Below are 19,854 nucleotides of genomic sequence, written 5' to 3' on the forward strand. Positions count from 1 at the left end.
TGAGTGCTGCCAGGTGTGACCCCCCCCCCAAAAAAAAAAAGATGCTTGTCTTGAATGTTTAACTCTGGGTGACCTGGGTTCAATTTCCATCAATCATAAAGTCCTTCAAGCCCACCAAAAGTGATTTTTGAGCACTGCTGGATGTGGTGTGCATTCCCAAATGATTTTGAGGTGGGGAGTAACTGGAGAGATAGTACAGCAGGTAAGGAGCTTGGGTTTCATGTTTCTTCTCCAAGTTCATTTCCCAGCACCCTGTATGATCCCCCAGCTTACCTGACTGGGTTTGGCCCAAAAACAAAAACAAAAAAAATTGGGGTGGATTTTTGGGATGCACCCAATGTAATCATAGAGGTCTTTGTGTGAGGGAACAAGAGGATGAGCAGGGGGCCGGGCGGTGGCGCAAGAGGTAAGGTGCCTGCCTTGCCTGCGCTAGCCTTGGACGGACCACAGTTCGATCCCCCGGCATCCTATATGGTCCCCCAAGCCAGGAGCAACTTCTGAGCACATAGCCAGGAGTAACCCCTGAGCGTTACCGGGTGTGGCCCAAAAACCAAAAAAAAAAAGTCAAAACGAGAGTTTTGGGCCCGGAGAGATAGCACAGCAGCATTTGCCTTGCAAGCAGCCGATCCAGGACCAAAGGTGGTTGGTTTGAATCCCGGTGTCCCATATGGTCCCCCGTGCCTGCCAGGAGCTATTTCTGAGCAGACAGCCAGAATAACCCCTGAGCAACGCTGGGTGTGGCCCAAAAACCAAAAAAAAAAAAAAAAAAAAAAAAAAGAGGATGAGCAGTGGAGGGGTGACATAAAAGAGGTTGGATGTGTCGGGGCCGGCGAGGTGGTGCTAGAGGTAAGGTGTCTAGACGCCTTGCAAGCGCTAGCCAAGGAAAGATCTCGACTGCAGTTCGATCCCCCAGCGTCCCATATGGTCCCCCAAGCCAGGGGCAATTTCTGAGCCCTTAGCCAAGAGTAACCCCTGAGCATCAAATGGGTGTGGCCCGAAACCCCCCCCCCCAAAAAAAAGGTTGGGTGCTGTGGGATCCTGGGTCAAGCAAGAAATAGTAGCTTCTTCTGGAAGCTGGAAGAGGCAGAAAGGAAACAGGTTGTTACCTAGAACCCTCAGAAAGAACACAACTCGGGGAATGGAATATAGGACAAAAGGGGTAGGGGTACTCACCATTCACATGGATAGTCCCTGGAGTACCATCAGGAGGATTCCTGAGCAAAGAGCCAGGAGTAAATTCTGAATTTGACCCCAAAAACAAAAGAACACCATTCTGCTGGTCCATTTTAGAGTTTGCAAAAAAAGTTGGGGGAGAAACTTAATACTTTGTGCCACTGTGCTTAGAGTAATTTGTTGCATTAGCAATAAGAAATAAGAAATGCAGTAGTTAAGAATTAGAAACAACAGGGCCCGGAGAGATAGCACAGCTGCTTGCAGGGCAAACACCCGATCCAGGACCAAAGGTGGTTGGTTCGAATCCCAGTGTCCCATATGGTCCCCTGTGCCTGCCAGGAGCTATTTCTGAGCAGACAGCCAGAAGTAACCCCTGAGCACTGCCGGGTGTGGCCCAAAAACCAAAAAAAAAAAAAAAAACCAAAAAAACAAACAAAAAAACAAAAACAGAATTAGAAACAACAAATCGGCAAGGATGAATTGATTAAATATATTGTAATGGATTGTTGGGTTGGACTATTACAGTCATTGTGGCTCGCCATAAAAAATGTACTGCTGAAGATAATTTAGTTGTGTAGAAAATGTTCTTAATAGATCACCAAGTACAAGAATGCAAGTTATAATATCGTATGTATTTACATTAAATGCCAGGCTTGGGGACCAGAGAGAGTATAGGGTTTAAGGCAACTTGCCTTGCATGTGGCAATCCCAGTTCTGCTTCCAACATTATATTGTTCCCTCAGCTTCATTGGAACTGCCCCCTGAACATCGAACTGGGAGTAACCACTGAGTACCAAACTGTGTGGCAGGCCCACACCCCATGACCTCCTGAGTACCACTCATGCGGCCCTAGGGACCATCCCCTACCCCACAAAAAAATTCATGGGGACGGAGAGATAGCATGGAGGTAAGGCGTTTGCCTTTCATGCAGAAGGACGTGCCTACCAGGAGCGATTTCTGAGCATGGAGCCAGGAATGACCTCTAAGCACTGCCAGGTGTGACTAAAAAAAAAAAAAAACAAAAAAAAAAATTCACCAGGCAGCAAGTAGGTTGTATGCCTTGCATATGGCCAACCCAGATTTGATAAAGATCCATATCATCACCTGAGCACTTCAGGTATGGCCCTCAAACCAAACAATACTTAAGACTTATTTTTGTCCTTTGGGCCACACACAGTGGTGCTCAGGAGACTATTTGGGGGTGCCAGTGACTGGTGATGGAACTCAGGTCAGTCAGATTCAAGGTAAGTGCCCTACCTCCTGTAGTATTGCTTTGGTTCCCAAGACTAATGTTTTTTTGCTCAGGTGAGATTTGTATTTCTCAGATGCCTGCATTTGGAAGATATAATACAAGAAAGAAATATATGCAACTCACGTGTTTTTAAACTAGGATTTAATTTTAAATGTTCTTTGTTCTCGCAATAACAATTAAGGCAGGAAATATGGTCGGTTCTATTAAAGAAGGCAGTTTTCTGTACTCCAACAAGAATAATATCCTATTAAATTTTTCACTGTAGGAGTGGGGGAAATATTTTTCACTGTAAGGAACTTGCCTTCCATGCAGCTAACCCAGCATCCCATATTGTCCCCCAATTCCGCCAGGAGTACTCTGGATGTGGTTCAAAAACCAAGGGGCTGAGCAATTTATATCAGCATAAAAATCTAAGCTTGGGCTGGAGAGATAGCACAGCGGTAGACCATATGCCTTGCAAGCAGCTTGCCGGGACAGACGGGACAGACCCAGGTTCAATCCCTGGCATTCCATATGGTTCCCCAAGCCTGCCAGGAGCGATTTCTGAGCACAGAGCCAGAAGTAACCTGAGAGTTGCAGGATGTTACCCAAAAACTAAAACCACATAAACAGAAAAACCCAAGCTTCTTACATTGATTGATGTTTGATCATATGATTTTTCTGATATAATTTACAGATAGTTTGTATCCTAAGTGTATAGTTGTGGCTGTGGTTTTAATGCAACTGCAACTTTCTTACTATAGTCTCCAATAAAAGAACATAAAATGTGAGTCATGAATATGACAACTTCATTGACTTGGGAAGCCTGGTTGGCTTCCTTTGCTAAGTTCTAGTGATCCAGAGACAATAAACTTTCCATTTACATGCATTTACCGTAACTGTAGTTATATAGTCTGTCAAATAAAGAGCCTTGCATATGGGCCAGAGCCATAGAACAATGGGTAAGGAGCTTGCTTTTTTGCATGTAGCCAACCCAGGTTTGATCCCAGGCATCCTATAGAACTTTGTATACTGCCAGGAGTGATCCTGAGCATGGAGCCACTAGTAAGTCTTTAGTACCACTGGGTGTGATTCCAAAACAAATAACTAAGAAATCTCCCCTTCCTGGAGATAGCACAGCAGGTAGGGTGTTTGCCTTCCCAAGGTGGCCAACCCAGGATGGACTTCGGTTTGAATCCTGGTCCCCAAGCCACTTCTAAGTGCAGAGCCAGGAGTAACTCCTGAACACCACTGAGTATAACCCAAAAACAAGAGAGAGAGGAGAGAGAGAAGAGAGAGAGGAAAGAAAAAAGAGAGGAGAGAGAGAAGAGAGGAGAGGAGAAAAAGAGGGAGAGAGAGAGAGAGAGCTTTCCTATCACCCTAACCAATGCAGAAATAGACTCAAGACTGAAGACAGAAGTATTTTTTTTTTCCTTCTTGGAAAAATGGAGTACTGCGTTAGAGCCCCTCAGAGGACCAAAGTGAAGCGGATCACTAAATTACAGTTGCTCCGTCAACCCAAGCCTTTGGACTATCAGGAGATAAAGGGGAATGCTCATTTTGTTGTGGTGGCAGAGTTTGGGTCACATCCAACTAGGCTAAGGGCTTATGCTTAGTTCTGCACTCTAGGGACCACATGGGGTGCCCTACTCGCTCGCTGTACTATGGCCTCGACCCTGAAAATGTTAATTTGAAAAAATTTAACCTTCTTGCAAGGTTAATCTAAAAAACTTCTGGGATGCTATGCATAACTGGGATCAAATATTGTACTGTGCTGAGAAATAGGAAGTGAGGTCAAAGACCACATACCTCACAGAGACCTCCTGGATCCCCTTGACCTGTACGGGAGGATTGCCCTTGCCAGGCCCTCTAGACTGGACGATCCTTACTTGGGAAAATATTCAAGGGGAAATGCCTCTGGTATAGTTAGTATCGCAGGACTATTGAAACAAATCACTCGAAACTTGGGTTCAGATAGACACCAAGGAGATGCCTTCTGGGTCCCTGGAGGAGGTGTCCTGGGGAGCACTTCTTCCCTTCCTTCCCTTTCTGCTCACTCCAGCTAACCTTCCCAGGAACACTCACTCCTGCCTGTGTCTTTCTCACATAAGTTCTTTCTCTGTGTCTCTTAGGAAGATACTTATGATTGTATTTAGTCATCCAGATAATGCAGGGCTTATCTCCAAATCTTAAATTACATTTGCAAAGACCTTTTCCCAAATAAGGTCAGATTCATAAAATATAGGGATTAGGATATGAGTCCAGCCAGGAGAGTACACTATAATGCTCATCAGCTGATGAAAAAAAAATTTTTTTTTTGGTCACACCAGGCAGCACTCAGAGGTTACTCCTGGCTCTACACTCAGAAATCGCTCCTGGCAGGCTTGGGGAACCATATGGGATACCTGGATTCGAACCACCGTCCTTCTGCATGCAAGGCAAATGTCCTACTTCCATTCTATCTCTCCGGCCCCCCAAATTAAATTGTTTTGTTTTGGGCCACACCCAGTAATGCTCAAGGGTTACTCCTGACTATGTGCTCAAAAATCATTCCTGGCTCTGGAGACCATATGGGACACGAGATTGAATGTCCTAGGTCAGCTGCATGCAAGGCAAACACTCTACCACTGTGCTATCACTTCGGCCCCATCTTCTAAATTTTTTTTGAGGGTGACAAGGGAGTGGTGTGGTTACAGTGGTTACTTGGTGGATATTTTTGGTGGTAATTGGGGAACCAGATGTAGTACCAGGGATTGAATTGGAGTCAGTCACAGCCTTAATCCTGTACTCTCAAACTACAACCCCCAGTGCCTCAGTTTGTTTTGTTTTGGGGCCACACCCAGTGATGCTCTGGTTACTCTTGGCTATTCGCTCAGAAATCACTCCTGGGAAGGCAAACGCCTTACCACTTGCACCACCCCTCTGGCCCAGAGTTTTTTTTTTTTTTTTTTTTTGGTTTTTGGGCCACACCCGGTAACGCTCAGGGTTACTCCTGGCTATGCGCTCAGAAGTTGCTCCTGGCTTGGGGGACCATATGGGACACCGGGGGTCGAACCGCGGTCCGTCCAAGACTAGTGCAGGCAAGGCAGGCATCTTACCTTTAGCGCCACCGCCCGGTCCCCCCCCTTTTTTTTTTTTTTTGAGAGGGCTACACCTGATGGTGCTCAGGACTTAGTGCTGGCTGTGCTTGGGGAATCATATGGGATGCCAGCGATCAGGTCAAGGCAAGAAGCACCTTACCTGCTGTACAATATCTGGCCCCTAGTGCCTTACCCTTGTTAAGGATTATTAAATAAAGTCTAAAATAACAGTGTAAGAGCTGGAATTAGAGTACAGTTGGTAAGGCAGTTATCTTGTACATGGCTGGCCCAGATTTGATCTGATGAATTCCATATGGATCCTGTGCCCCACCAAGAATGATTCCTGAGCTCAGAGCCAGAAGTAACCCCTGCGCTTTGCTGGGTGTGACCCCCTACTTTCCCCTACAGAAATGTAAAGTACAGAAGAAAACTCAAATCTCAATGTAAAAAATAAATATTCATAGAGATATGGAGACGCTGCATCCATGAAACAAATATAAAAGAGAGGCAGCCACAGAAATAGTCAATAGCCTTATTGGATTCCATACAGCCAACCTGGGTTTAATCTCTTTCACCTTAAGCATTTGCAGAAGTGATTCTTTAACACCACCTGGTGTGATTACTAAACTGCTGAGTGTGGCTCAAAAACAAATACAAAAGTTTGGGGAGGGGACAGGACTGAAGAGAACTCAATGGGAGCATATTCAGAGAGCTGAGTGCTTTGCATGTGGAAAACCTGGATTCCATTGGCACCACATGGTCTTCCCCACTCCCCCCGAATTGCTTGGAGTGACCTTCAAGCCCTGAGTTGGGAATAGCCCGTAAGTACGACATAATGCGACTCAAAAACCAAAAAAGAAAAAGAATAACTCACAAGAGTAGACAAGGGCCTAACCCTGGCTCAAAAACCACATGCGCACGGGGGCCGGGCGGTGGCGCTAAAGGTAAGGTGCCTGCCTTACCTGCGCTAGCCTAGGACGGACCGCGGTTCGATCCCCCGGCGTCCCATATGGTCCCCCAAGGCAGGAGCGACTTCTGAGGCATAGCCAGGAGTAACCCCTGAGCGTCACCGGGTGTGGCCCAAAAAAAAAAAAAAAAAAAAAAAAAAACCACATGCGCAGAACTGACACCTGGCAGCTCTGCTGTCTGTGACCCTGACACAGGTGACATCCAGCTACAGCGCCATCAAGTATGGATAAGCACGAACAGAAGTGATCCCTGAACACAGCCAGGAGTAAATTCTCAGCACTTCAGGCTGTTTCCCAAAAACCACACAACTGCTATAGCATTGACGAGGGAGGAAGGAGGAGTTAAAAAAAATCAAATAAAAGAAAACATCTTGAAGATGTCACAATCACTGGGGCTAAAGTGATATGATAGTTCAGTAGTAGGGTACTTGCCTGCATATGGCTAATCAGGTTCATTCTCTGGCATCCCATATGGTCCCTGAGCTTTGTCAAGTGTGTCCCCCCCATTCCCTTCCAAAAGATATAATTATTAACTTTAGCATAGTGTTAGAAGTGAATATTGGGGCCGGAGAGATAGCACAGCGTTAGGGCATCTGCCTTGTACGCAGCTGATTTGAACAGATGGTGGTTTGAATCCCGGCATCCCATATGGTCCCCGGTGCCTGCCAGGAGCGACTTCTGAGGACAGAGCCAGGAGTAAGCCCTGAGAGCTGCCAGGTGTGACCCAAAAACCAAACCCCCCAAAAAAAAGTGATTAATGGGTTGTAAATATAATACAAATATAGGGGCCAGTGCAATACCACAGTGGGGTAGGGCATTTGCTTTGCATGTGGCTCTACTGGGTTTGATCCCTCACATCCTATATGGTTTCCTAAGCCTGCCAGTAGTGATTTCTGAATGCAGAGCCAGAAGTAACTCCTGAGTACTACCAGGTTGGCCCAAGAACTAGAATAAAATAATAATAATAATAATAATAATAATAATAATAATAATAATAATAATAATGTAGGGAGAGTGCTTGCTTTGCATGTGGCAAACACAGGTTTGATCCCTAGCACTCCCTATGGTTTCCCCTGCCCTACCAGGGGTGATCCCTGAGTGTAGAGCCAGGTGTAAGACCTGAGCACTTCTGTGTGTGACCCAAAAGCAGAACAAGAAGAAGCTAATATTGAGAAATAACGTTGAAAATAAAACTGGGCCCTGAGAGAGCTTAGTCAGCTGGAGCATGCTTTGCATACAGGAGACATGCTTAGCTTTGAGGAAGGACCTCAAGCTCTGAGCCAGGAGTAGTCATCAGCACCACCACATGTGACCCCCAAACCCTGCCTGTCCTCCAACACCTAAAAAGTTGGAGATGAGTCATGAATTTATTTGCTCAGGGAAGTGGAGGGTCGAGGGGACAACACATGATTGTACTTGAGGCAGTTCCAACTTGGTGTTTGGGTAGGTGGATTACTCTCAGCAGTGCTCAGGTGGACTTTGTGGTACTGGGGATTGAAACTTGGCCGTCACACATGCAAGGCTAAACTTTTATCACAGAAGGGCTGGAGAGATATTAAGTACATTGGGGAAGGCTCTTGCCTTGTGTGCAGCTAATTGATTTCAATCCTAACATCCTATATGGTCCCCTAAGCCTGTCTGGAGTGATTCCTCAATGCAGAGCCAGAAGTAACTCCTGGGCACGGTGTCACCGTTTGCCTTGCACCTGGATTCAATCCCAGTAACTACCAAAAACAGAAAGAAAAACATTACAATAGAAATAGAGGAAAAGAAAGCTTCAAAGGAATAACTGAAGAAATTGTCTCAACTAAATGGTTACAGCTTCAGCAAAAGCCCACTGCTGCCTAATCTAATGTAAGAAAAAACAAATGTTGCAAAGCTGAGAAAGATACAAACGCCTTCCAGAGGGAAAAAGCAGGTCATAATCAAAGGTGCAGCCACAGGAGGATGCTGTGCTTCAGCTTTAAGCGGGATGGGCTTAGGGGTGCTTTCCAGTCATCTTGATCTGGGGCTGCAGTGATAGGACAGCAGGTAAGTACTACATACAAGACCAACGGAATCCCATCTAGCCTTGCATTCCATATAGTTCCCCAAACACTGTAATCCCCAAGCATCGCTGGGTGTGGCCCAAGCCCTCAAACCCCAGTTATCTTGACTAGTACATTTTATAAATTAGCCTAATTGTGAATACCATAGAGTAATTTACAGTTAAGAGTATACTTGAGACCGGAGAGATAGCACAATGGTAGGGCGTTTGCAGAAGGATGGTGGTTTGAATCCCGGCATCCCATATATATCCTCCCCTCCCCCCCATGACTGCCAGGGCCGATTTCTGAGCACAGAGCCAGGAGTAACCCCTGAGTGCTGCTGGGTGTGACCCCCCCCCTCAAAAAAAAGATCCCCTACTTGCCCAAATGTCCTTTGTTATCATCAAAAACACACTGTAACAATCAATCACTGTTTTGATTTCCTAGCTATTTTGCCCAATTGTGGGATGAGGGGAGCATACCTACAATGCTCAAGAAGTGCTCAGGACTTAACTCCTAGCTCTGTGCTCAGGATCATTCCTGGTGGGGCTCGGGATGATATGGCAAGCCCTCTACCCAGTACACTATCTCCAATCCTGCTCCAATGTTTTAACAGTCTCCTGTACTCTTGCATTTGCAATCAAATACTGTGACTGCTTTGCATGTACTACAGTTGGTAAGAAAAGATTTGTATGTCCATTTCATGGTCCATTTGTATGTCCACACACACACATATACACAAATATGATGATTATAATGAAAAAGAAAACTAAAATTAGTACCTAGTAAGGAGTTTCAAAAGCTATGCTGTTGAGGTGTAGGGAAAAAAAAAAAAGTTATGCTGTTGAGCCAGAGAGCTCAGCAGCTTCCCATAGGAGAAATAATTTGCAGTCTGGCTGATAGTTAAGACAGAAACAAGAACCAATGTAGACTGTATTTTATTAAATCCAATGTTACAGAATTACAGTTTTGTTATTGGGTAACACCTCTGAGGGTTCTGGGGACCATATGGAGTGCAGGGGATAGATCCTGGGTTGGGACACATACAAGCACCCAATCCAAATGTACTACCTATATCATCTCTCTTGAACTAGATATACTTTTTTTTTTAAATTTTGATTTTGGGCCACACCTGGTAGCACTCAGGGTTTACTCCTGACTCTGTGCTCAGAAATTGCTCCTGACTAGAGAAGATTAACATGGCCCCTACACAAGGATGATATGCAAATTCGTGAAGCATTCCATATTTATAAAAAAAAAAATTGCTCTTGACTGGGCCCGGAGGGATAGCACAGCGGCGTTTGCCTTGCAAGCAGCCAATCCAGGACCAAAGATGGTTGGTTCGAATCCCGGTGTCCCATATGGTCCCCCGTGCCTGCCAGGAGCTATTTCTGAGCAGACAGCCAGGAGTAACCCCTGAGCACTGCCGGGTGTGGCCCCAAAACAAACAAACAAACAAACAAACAAAAATTGCTCCTGACAGGCTTGTGGACCATATGGGATGTTGGAGATCAAATCCGGGTCGACTGCATGCAAAGCAAAGCAAATACCCTACCTGCGCGATCATTCAACTCCTAGATATATATAAACGTTCTTTAAAATTGTTTTGAGGGTCACACCTGGTGTTGCTTGTTGCTAGGATCCTGTGGTACTTGGGATAGAACTTGTGGCTACAGCCCTTTGAGCCATCACCCAGCCATTCTTTTTTTTTTTTTTTTTTTTTCCTACTGCTGTATGAGGAATCTTGATTTAGGGCTAGAAATGTGCTCTTCACATTGTGAGCTACCACCAAGGCTCTTTTGTAGATTGTTTTGGGGGGCCCTTATCCATGCTTAGAGCCCCCCCCCCCGGAAGTGTTTGAAGGGTGTCAACAGAGCTAGGGACTAAAATCCAGCGTGCAAGGCATTGTGCTCAATCCAGTGAGTTGTTTTTTAATCCCTTTACAAATAATTTCAAGAAGGCAGGGTGCTAGTCTTTTTTTCCCACCCTCTGACCTCCCTAAAACTTTGTTTGGTGAGCCCCACCCAGCATTGCTCAGAGATTACTCCTGGCTCTGCAATCCGGATATCATTCTTGGCAGTGCTCAGGGAACCACATGGGATGCCGGGGACTGAACATGGCTGGGTTAGTTAGCTGCGTGAAAGACAAATGCTACCTTGCTGTGCTATCTCTGTCCTCCCCTAAAATGTTCAACCAGGAAGTATTAGGAAGTAAGGAAATGATTAAATATCTTTAAAACTTTTTATTGTTCATTTTGTGTGTGTGTGTGTGTGTGTGTGTGTGTGTGTGTGTGAGGCTACACCCAATGGCGCTCAAGGGTTACTATGGTACTGTGCTCAGAAATCTCTCCTGGCAGACTCTAGGGACCATATGGGGATCAAACCTGGGTCAGCCACATGCAAGGCAAATGCCCTACCTGCTGTGTTATTGCTCCGGCCCCTTAATATCCATTCTTAGGGTGTATTCTAATTATGGTCACATACCAATTAGTTGGGATACAGATTTGTAGGTGAATATACCAGATGATAAGTTGTGAGTAATTGTATACTACCTACCTACTACCTTCCTTCTGAGACTGCCTTTTCTCATTTGTAAAATTAGTATATTTACCTGTGATAGCTGTTTGCAAGATAAAACATGACATGGAAATAGCCGGATTAATATCAGCAGAAAGTCAAAACATCAGGACTATGGTGCTCAAATCAGTCATGACAGTAGCTGAAAACAACACATTCCAAGTGATTCCCTGCATAAGGTTTAATAAAGGGACTTTTCAAAGACATGAGAAGAATTAAAAAAAAAAAAAAAAGGCAAATGAAGGTAGTTGGGGAGAGGGTACAGAGGCTAAGGCATTTGCCTTACATGCAGCTGACTGGCTGGATCCCCAGCACCCACAACACAGAGAGGCAGGGGAGCACAATATGATTTATCCCTGGCAGAGAGTTCAGAGGTCCATTAGGAATCAGAGTTGGCTTCTTGCAAGGCAAACACCCCTGTACTATCTGATCCTGTAATTTCTTTTAATTTTACTGAATGACAGTCAAGTTCTTGGTTTCGTATCAAATAAAAAAATGAAACGACATCAATTTCACATTGACATTTTTATTAACGCCAACTGTTTTTGAATTATTATTTTTTTTAAACAATAGCACAAAAATGGTTTCAGGGAAGCAGTCTCACAATCAGATGACCTTCTGAAATAGTTAAGCCACACCAAATATGAATTCCTGTTAATACACACAAAATTTTTTAAAAGAAAAAGGGAAGAGAAAGAGAAAGGGAAAGGAGGGGAGGAGGCGAGGAAACTGAGTGAGGCCCACAGGGTTAGACTGATGTGGCCTCGGGTGGAGCGGCCTACTGGCCATGAGCACACAGGCCTGGTTGTAGGACTGTGACACCCCAATGCTCACCCAGCCAGCAGATGTGGCGACACTGTCCTAAAGAGGTTCAGGAGTTGGCCTGTCAGCTGACCAAGCCCAATTTCAGTGGAATAACTCCGTGAAAAGGTCTGGCCTTTTCACTGCTCATCTCTGAGTCTCATGCGCTTTACTCTTAAAGTCAGCTTAAGGAAAAGGGGAAAAAAATGCTTGTTAGTTTCTCTTATTTAATGTGGCTATAAAAGATGTTTATTATTTATCTCTAAGAAGGACACCAGGGTGGATTGGGACCCTGGGGGTAATGGGTGGAACTAAGGGAAGGATAAAACCCAGACCAGGTTAGGGTTTGCTTATTTTTTTAAACTTTTTTTTGGGGAGGGGGGTCAAGGGGTCACACAGGAGGGAGAGGGAAGGCAAGGAGAACTCCAATCCTCATTTCAGACTGAGTTATGCAGGAGAAGACATCTTCCTGGTCAGTCCTCATGCCCCCCCACCCCCTACACTCAGAACTATGCAGAGACCGACTCTGAGGCCTGCTACCAGCCTTACGTGTTTGACCATCCCCAGCTACTGGACACGACCCTTGGCTTAAAGGCTGCTTGCAGAACCCACTTCACAAACCCCTCTTCACCAGAAGCCTATTATTTCCTTTTGGTAGGTTATAAAAACATCTGTCATTAACAGGAGAGTGTTAAATACTTTTAACCACTGACAAGGCTTCAGGAAGTTTCACAGTTTCGTTATGCTCTATTTTATTACTATCATATTTACATTTGTATTTATTTTACTTTTTTTTTTTTTTTTTTTTTTGCTGAATTGTTGATTTTTTTTTCCTTTTTCAATAGAATTTAATTCTGGAGTGTGAGCAGGAACCAGTTAACTACATTCATTGTCCAACCCCCACTGGTTTGAAAGAAGACTCCAAATTCTTGGCAAGTGAATCCGTTGTTCCGTGGCCCCACTGAGCAGCGCGTTGCGACGGCAGAGGTGGTGGCACAGCAACACCCGGTGGCGCAGGTCCAGCTCACGCGGTGGGCGGCAAGGACCTTCGCTGAAGTAGGTACTGCTGGATGCTGTCGGCGTCTCGCTTTAGCCAAGCAGCATTCAGCAGGATATTTTCACAACACTGCTGGATGGTCCGCTCGGCGGAGGGCGCTGGGTGGCTCTCGAAGAAAGCCTGGTTGAGATCAAAGAACCCAGAAGCTGAGTTATTACAGCGAGAGTTAGCTGGTCAATCACAGAACAAGAAAAAAAAATCCTCTCATCCATGATAATTTACTACTGCTACTGCCAAGTAAAAACTATAAGCATGCAGCTCTCTGGACTTCACGCAGATTTTCTTTCCTAGATACCATATAGATAGATGCTTAAAGCCTGACTGAAAGTTAATGATACAGATTATCTAATGCTTTCACCTTGGAGGCTCAATGTCAACTAGGTGTGGTCATGCTAACTGACCCATGACTCTGAGTAAGCCTTTATTTTATTTATTTGGGTGGGGGGAACCATACCTGGTAGTGCTCAGGGGTTACTTCTGGTTCTGCTGTGCTTGGGGGGATCATATGGGATTTTGGGGATCAAATCTGAATTGGCCTCATTCAAGGCAAGTACCTTACCAACTGTATGTACTCTCTGGCCCCTACATTAATTGTTCTAAGTCTACTTTTGTTTGTCTGTTTTTGGGTCACACCGGTGGTGGCGCAGCGCTCAGGAGTTACTCTTGGCTCTGCACTCAGAAATCGCTCCTGGCAGGCTCAGGGGACCATATGGGATGCTGGGATTCGAACCCGGGTTGGGCCTGTGTTGGGCGAGTGGAAGGCAAACGTCTTACAGCTGTGCTATTGCTCCGGCCCTAAGTCTACTTTTTAATTTCCAGAAGATTAAAGAAGTGGGCCATACACGCAGCACACTACTGGGCACAAAGTATTTAAGGACTCAAGGCTTTCTGGCTGCTTCAATTACAGACTCATTTGGAAAACATAGTAAGAAAGAGGCTTAAAATACTGCTACACACTGAGGACTTAATCCTCAATGGGCTCTTTCTATTCAACAAGACCATTTGAATTTATCACAGTTTATAATGTTTATTAAGAGGCTGTAAAGCCTTGCCATGAGTGAGTCCCTGAGTTTGCTCCCAGGTGGAAGGGGTGGGGGGAGTAAAACGGTAAAATGAAACATTTTCTGATGAAGGAAATCTTAACTCCTGTCTTAGGAAAGGATTGGGTCTTTCCTTGCACTCAGTCATCCCAGGTGTAAGAGACAGAAGATTATGTCTAGAGCTTCTGAAAATTAATAACCTAGTTTATCTGATAAAACCTCCTCTAGCTCCACTCACCAAAAATAATCTTGGACTCCTCCCTCCCAGATGTTATTAATTTAATTATTAAATTAATTTTAAATATTTGGGGGGACAGCAAGAATGCAGCACATAGCCAACTTAGGCTTAATCCCATATGTCCTTCAAGCCAGCCAGGAGTGATTCCTGAGTGCAGAGCCAGGAGTAAACCCTGAGCACTGCATAAAAATAATTTTTTGTTTTTTTGGCCACATCTAGTGGTGCTCAGGGCTTGGGGGACCAAATATGATGCTGGGGATCAAACCTGGGTCAGATGTGTACAAGGGAAGTGTTCTACCCACTGTACTATCTCTTCAGCTTCCTTTACTTTTTAAATTTTTTAAATTAAATTAAAAAAAATTTTAAGCCCACTGTGCTTAGGCCTTACTCCTGATTGTGTTCAGGGGTCACCTCTAGAGAATACAAGCTGAAATATATCACCTCCTAATTTATTAGTTCTTGGACTTTGAGTATAAGAGACCTCTTTTTTTTTTTTTTTTTTTTTTTGGTTTTTGGTTTTTGGGCCACACCCGCAGTGCTCAGGGGTTACTCCTGGCTGTCTGCTCAGAAATAGCTCCTGGCAGGCACGGGGACCATATGGGACACCGGGATTCGAACCAACCACCTTTGGTCCTGTCCTGGATTGGCTGCTTGCAAGGCAAACGCCGCTGTGCTATCTCTCCGGACCCCATAAGAGACCTCTTTTAGGGCAATTTTACTAAAGGTTAATAACTTTCCATCTTCTGCTTTTATCTATGACACCAAACTCAGGAGACAATGCCCTGTCCTCTCTCCCTCTTGCAAGTGTTCTTCAGAGAACTTCTTACTTTTACAACAAAATAACTACTTAAATGATGCATCACACAGTGCCAACTATGTGAAGGCAAAGATCAAATCTCTTATTGTTTCCTCAAGACCCAAAACATTATTTTCCTGTCTGTCTTTTGTTTTTGAGTCACACCCAACGGTGCTTGGGCTTACTCCTGACTCTGTGCTATATCCATATGGAATGCCGGAATCGAACAGCAGCTGCTGTGTACAAGGCAAGCACCCTTACTTACAACAATATCATTCTAGACCCCAATTCTAAATTCTTCAGACTTTACAGACACTTCTGCTGTCTTCCTCCAAGCACTAACAATGACACCAAAGTACCTTACCATAACCCTCTATGATTTGGTCAGTGTTTTTACTTACTAGGTGGAGAAATAATTTGTGTTTTCCTTACCTTAACCTCTCCAGCCATTTTATCAAGTGCAAATCCTTCTACTGATAGCTGAGGAAAAAAAAGGTTTAAATATTAAATGAAACAAAAAGTGGCTAACAACAGTTCCATTTACTCTTAACAACAAAGTCTTCCACGCTCAAACTTCAGTTTATTTCAGGGGCTGCAGGTTTGGTGACGAGATATTCTTTAATAAGATAACAACTATTTAAAAAAAATCCTTCAAGAGCAAAGACCAGAATCCACGAGTCTAGTGAATCCTAGATGCCACTCGATAACATCATGGTAAGCAAAGCTACTCAAAATTAAAATCTCCACAAACCTTTATTAGTCTGGATATTAAGAATCCTCCCTGGTATCGATTATAAAGTTCTTCCCAATTGTCTTTTATAAACTTCCAAGCGGCCTTTCTTCCATGCTTGCTGCCACCAGCCACTCCACCAATTACTGATACAGTATCCTGTGGACGTACCTCTTCCTACAAGGGGGAAGAGAACCAAAAGTCTTATTGTATCTCAAACATCTTCTGGTGCCAGATAGGGCAAATGCTGCTGTGGTAGCCAAGTAATCACACCAGAGATTCTCATTCTGTGTTTTATGAACAACTGCACCAGGTGCTTACAGCAAAGAGAAATGTTTTTTTGGGTTTGATTTTTTTGTTTGTTTGTTTTGTTTTTGGGTCACACCCGGCAGTGCTCAGGGGTCACTCCTGGCTCCAAGCTCAGAAATCACTCCTGGCAGGCCCGGGGGACCATATGGGATGCCGGGATTCAAAACAATGACCTTCTGCATGAAAGGCAAATGCCCAACTCCATACTATCTCTCTGGCCCCAAAGAGAAATGTTTAACCTAAAATGAAGCCAAACAGAATGAGGCAGAGAGACAAGTACAGACAGAGAAACTGAACAGCATGTGCTTGGAAACCTTGAGGGTATAAAGAAAGGAGGAGACACAAAACAGAGACAGGGAATATATTGGCTTTCCAGGCTACTTCCTCCCTTACCTCTCCTGATTCCTAGCACTGGTCAGTTTGCTAACAGGACTCTTTCCAGTTTCAAGGAAAAAGGAGTGTTGGAACATGGTTATGGGGAAGAAACATGGGGTTATGGTGGAAGAAATATCACACACGTGCCACAGATCAAGATAACAATTCCATCTAGAAGCAGTTTTGTTGGTAACTTACTGAAAGTGCAAATGTGAGGACTTTTTGAATCAATTCAGGCAACAGAGTGGCCCCAAGGACTCTCTCAATTCGGTTTTTCTCTTCTTGCATATCTGCTTGTTTGTGAAGCTACAGAAAAAAATAAAGAGTAGTTAACTCACCATGGAAGTAACCTGTAGGATTATAATGACCTTTTTCCCCAATAAGGTAAAACTTTCATTTTACATTCTCAGTGTGAAGGCTGCAAGGTCTGAACAGAAGAGAATACTTCCCAAGATGTTTGGGCAGTCAGTTTATTGCTTGCCTTTACAGTATGTCATATGGGCCCGGAGAGATAGCACAGCGGCATTTGCCCTGCAAGCAGCCAATCCAGGACCAAAAGTGGTTGGTACGAATCCCGGTGTCCCATATGGTCCCCCGTGCCTGCCAGGAGCTATTTCTGAGCAGACAGCCAGGAGTAACCCCTGAGCACCACTGGGTGTGGCCCAAAAACAACAACAACAACAACAACAACAAAAATACAGTATGTCATATGCTGTATGAGTAATTTGTCACTGTTTCTGATCTAAGGTTTAAATTCTGGTTTTTTTGGGGGGGGCGTATTTCTTGGTTCACACCCAGTGGCACTCGGGGGTTACTCCTGGCGCTTCGCTCAGAAATCGCTCCTAGTAGGCATGGGGGACCATATCGGATGCCAGGATTTGAACCACCATCTGTCCTGGATCGGCTGCATACAAGGCAAACACCCTGCCGCTGTGCTATCTCTCTGGCCCCTTAAATTCTGTATTGGACCTGGGCTCCTGCACGCAAAGCATATGTTTGATCTGCTGATCTATTTCTCCAGCCCCCATCATTATGCTTTTAGTTTTTGGACCATATCCGGCAATGCTCGGGGTAACTTATTCCTGCTCTGCACTAAGGAATGACTTTTTTTTGGGGGGGGGGTCACACCCGGCAGCGCTCAGGGGTTACTCCTGTCTCTATGCTCAGAAATTGCCCTGGCATGCTTGGGGGACCATATAGAATGCCGGGATTCAAACCACCATCCTTCTGCACACAAGGCAAACGCAAATCCATCAGGAATGACTTTTCATGATTCGTGGGGGAACATATAGGATACCAGGATTGAACCCATATTATTCCTCCAGTCTCAAACCATTTGGGGAACTCTCCTTTGTTGTCTTTTTCGTTTCTGGGACAGACCGAGAAATGCGCAGGGCTTACTCCTGGCTCTGCACTTAGGGATCATTCCTGGTGGGCTTGGAAGACCATATGGAGTGTTGGTAATCACACCCAGGTCAGCCATTTGCAAGGCAAATGCCTTACCTGCTGTACTATCTCTATAGCCGGTTTTTATTTGGAGGGTGGGGGGAGAGCTCTGCACTCAGAAATCACTCCTGGCAGCTGGAGGACCACATGGGGTGCTGGTAATATAACCTGGGCCCATTCTGGCTTGGCACATGCAAGGCAAATGCCCTACTGTGCGCTTTCACTCCAGCCCCTGGTCCCTATTTTTGTTTTGTCTTGTTCAGGCCACATCCAGTGATGATCAGGGGTGAGGGGTGGTTAGTTATATGTGGTGTCAGATCAAACCAGGTTGGCTACATGCAAGGCAAACACTCTATCCACCTGTTCTATCAATCTAGGCCTTATTTTTATTTAAAGTTTTTTTAGGCCTATATATATATTTGGTTTTTGGGCCACACCCGGCGGTGCTCAGGGGTTACTCCTGGCTGTCTGCTCAGAAATAGCTCCTGGCAGGCACGGGGGACCATATGGGACACCGGGATTCGAACCAACCACCTTTGGTCCTGGATCGGCTGCTTGCCAGGCAAACACCGCTGTGCTATCTCTCCGGGCCCAACAGTAATTGTCTTGACTCTACCTCACCCTCCCAAAGATCTAAATTGATCAATTACTGCAGTTCCCTTTGTTTCTCCTTTGAACTATTTCTTCTCTTTGGGAGAGGGGGACTCCTAATAGTGTTCATTTAGGATGAGTTGGATATTCTACTGATGACACTCAGCCTGGTGGCATGGGCTAGATACAGCTGTATGAGTCCAGCAGTGCAGGGAATTACCAGGGCAACACCAACAGTGCTCTGGAGGCCATGGGGTGCCAGGACCAAACACAGAGACTCTGATGCCAGACTGTGGCATCAGTCCCTCCTTGGGATTCCTTCTTTTTTTTTTTTTTTTTTTTTTGATGTGGTAAAACAGGAAAAGACCTCTCATCTTTTTGTTTGTTTGTTTGTTTTTTTGGGCCACAACCGTTTGATGCTCAGGGTTACTCCTGGCTAAGTGCTCAGGAATTGCCCCTGGCTTGGGGGGACCATATGGGGCGCCAGGGGATCGAACCTCGGTCCTTCCGTGGCTAGCGCTTGCAAGGCAGACACCTTATCTCTAGCGCCACCTCGCCAGCCCCGACCTCTCATCTTTAATCATGATGGTCATTAACCTCTCTGGCTATCAGTTTACCCATCTGCAAAGTGAGTGAGTGGGCGGCTAATTTCTAAGATCATTTACCATTCTCATTCTCATACTCAGGGGTCTGAACTTGGGCTTTGATTTTTTTTTCTTTTTTTTTGGGGGGGGGGAGGTCACACCCGATGGCACTCAGGATTACTCCTGGCTCTGCACTCAGAAATCGCTCCAGGCTGGGGTGACCATATGGGATGCCAGGATTCGAACCACTGTCCATCCTGGACAAATGCCCTACCGCTGTGCTATCTCTCTGGCCCCTGAACTGGGCTTTGGAGAGGATTTCTCTCCCAGGTGAGAACCTGTTCCACTTAAGTCCACTAGATGGCACCTAACACCACACTTCAAATATGTGTGCATGTCTGTGCAGCAGTCCCAGGGCATTTATTTTTGGTATTGGGGCCACACGTGGCAGTGCTCAGAGACTGCCCCTGACTCAGAGCTCAAGGATCATTTCCAGTGGTACTGGGAGATCATGGAGTACAGAAGTTCCTGCAATCCAAGAGTACGCTCCTTAAGGGTTGTGATCTTCCTGATCTGCAATTTTTTAGTCTCATTAAGATTTTCCCCATAATAAATTTGATCATAAACTCCCTGTGAAGTAGATGTAAATTCTTCTCCTTAAATATCCATACAAGAATAAATTCTTAAAGGCATGCCATAATGTGAAAATGTCAAGGTATAAAAATGTTAAAAAACCCTATACTGTCCCATACCTGCAATGTTGTGATTTATAGGAATATATTTGGTCATTCAGACTACCAAAGTATGTTTCTCATACATATTTGATCTTCAT

General features: G+C 44.9%; 1 protein-coding gene and 1 non-coding gene across 2 annotated transcripts in view; one reads left to right on the forward strand and one right to left on the reverse strand.

The window, feature by feature from the left end:
* The first annotated feature begins 9,623 nt into the window (after nucleotides 1–9,623).
* Nucleotides 9,624–9,730, forward strand: LOC126029697 (U6 spliceosomal RNA). Its single transcript, XR_007503038.1, has one exon. It is a non-coding gene; the product is annotated as a U6 spliceosomal RNA (small nuclear RNA).
* Nucleotides 9,731–11,565: 1,835 nt separating this feature from the next.
* The window catches only part of NPEPPS (aminopeptidase puromycin sensitive), a 101,264-nt gene continuing 92,975 nt past the window's right edge, over nucleotides 11,566–19,854 (reverse strand). The window contains exons 20-23 of the mRNA XM_049779103.1: nucleotides 16,600–16,707; nucleotides 15,739–15,894; nucleotides 15,420–15,467; nucleotides 11,566–13,033 (exon numbers count right to left, since the gene is read on the reverse strand). Of these exons, the coding sequence (XP_049635060.1) occupies nucleotides 12,881–13,033; nucleotides 15,420–15,467; nucleotides 15,739–15,894; nucleotides 16,600–16,707 (465 nt within the window). The 3' untranslated portion in view covers nucleotides 11,566–12,880. The remainder of the gene's footprint in view (nucleotides 13,034–15,419; nucleotides 15,468–15,738; nucleotides 15,895–16,599; nucleotides 16,708–19,854) is intronic.

This window comes from Suncus etruscus, chromosome 1 (genome assembly GCF_024139225.1).
Source record: "Suncus etruscus isolate mSunEtr1 chromosome 1, mSunEtr1.pri.cur, whole genome shotgun sequence".
NCBI lineage: Eukaryota > Metazoa > Chordata > Mammalia > Eulipotyphla > Soricidae > Suncus > Suncus etruscus.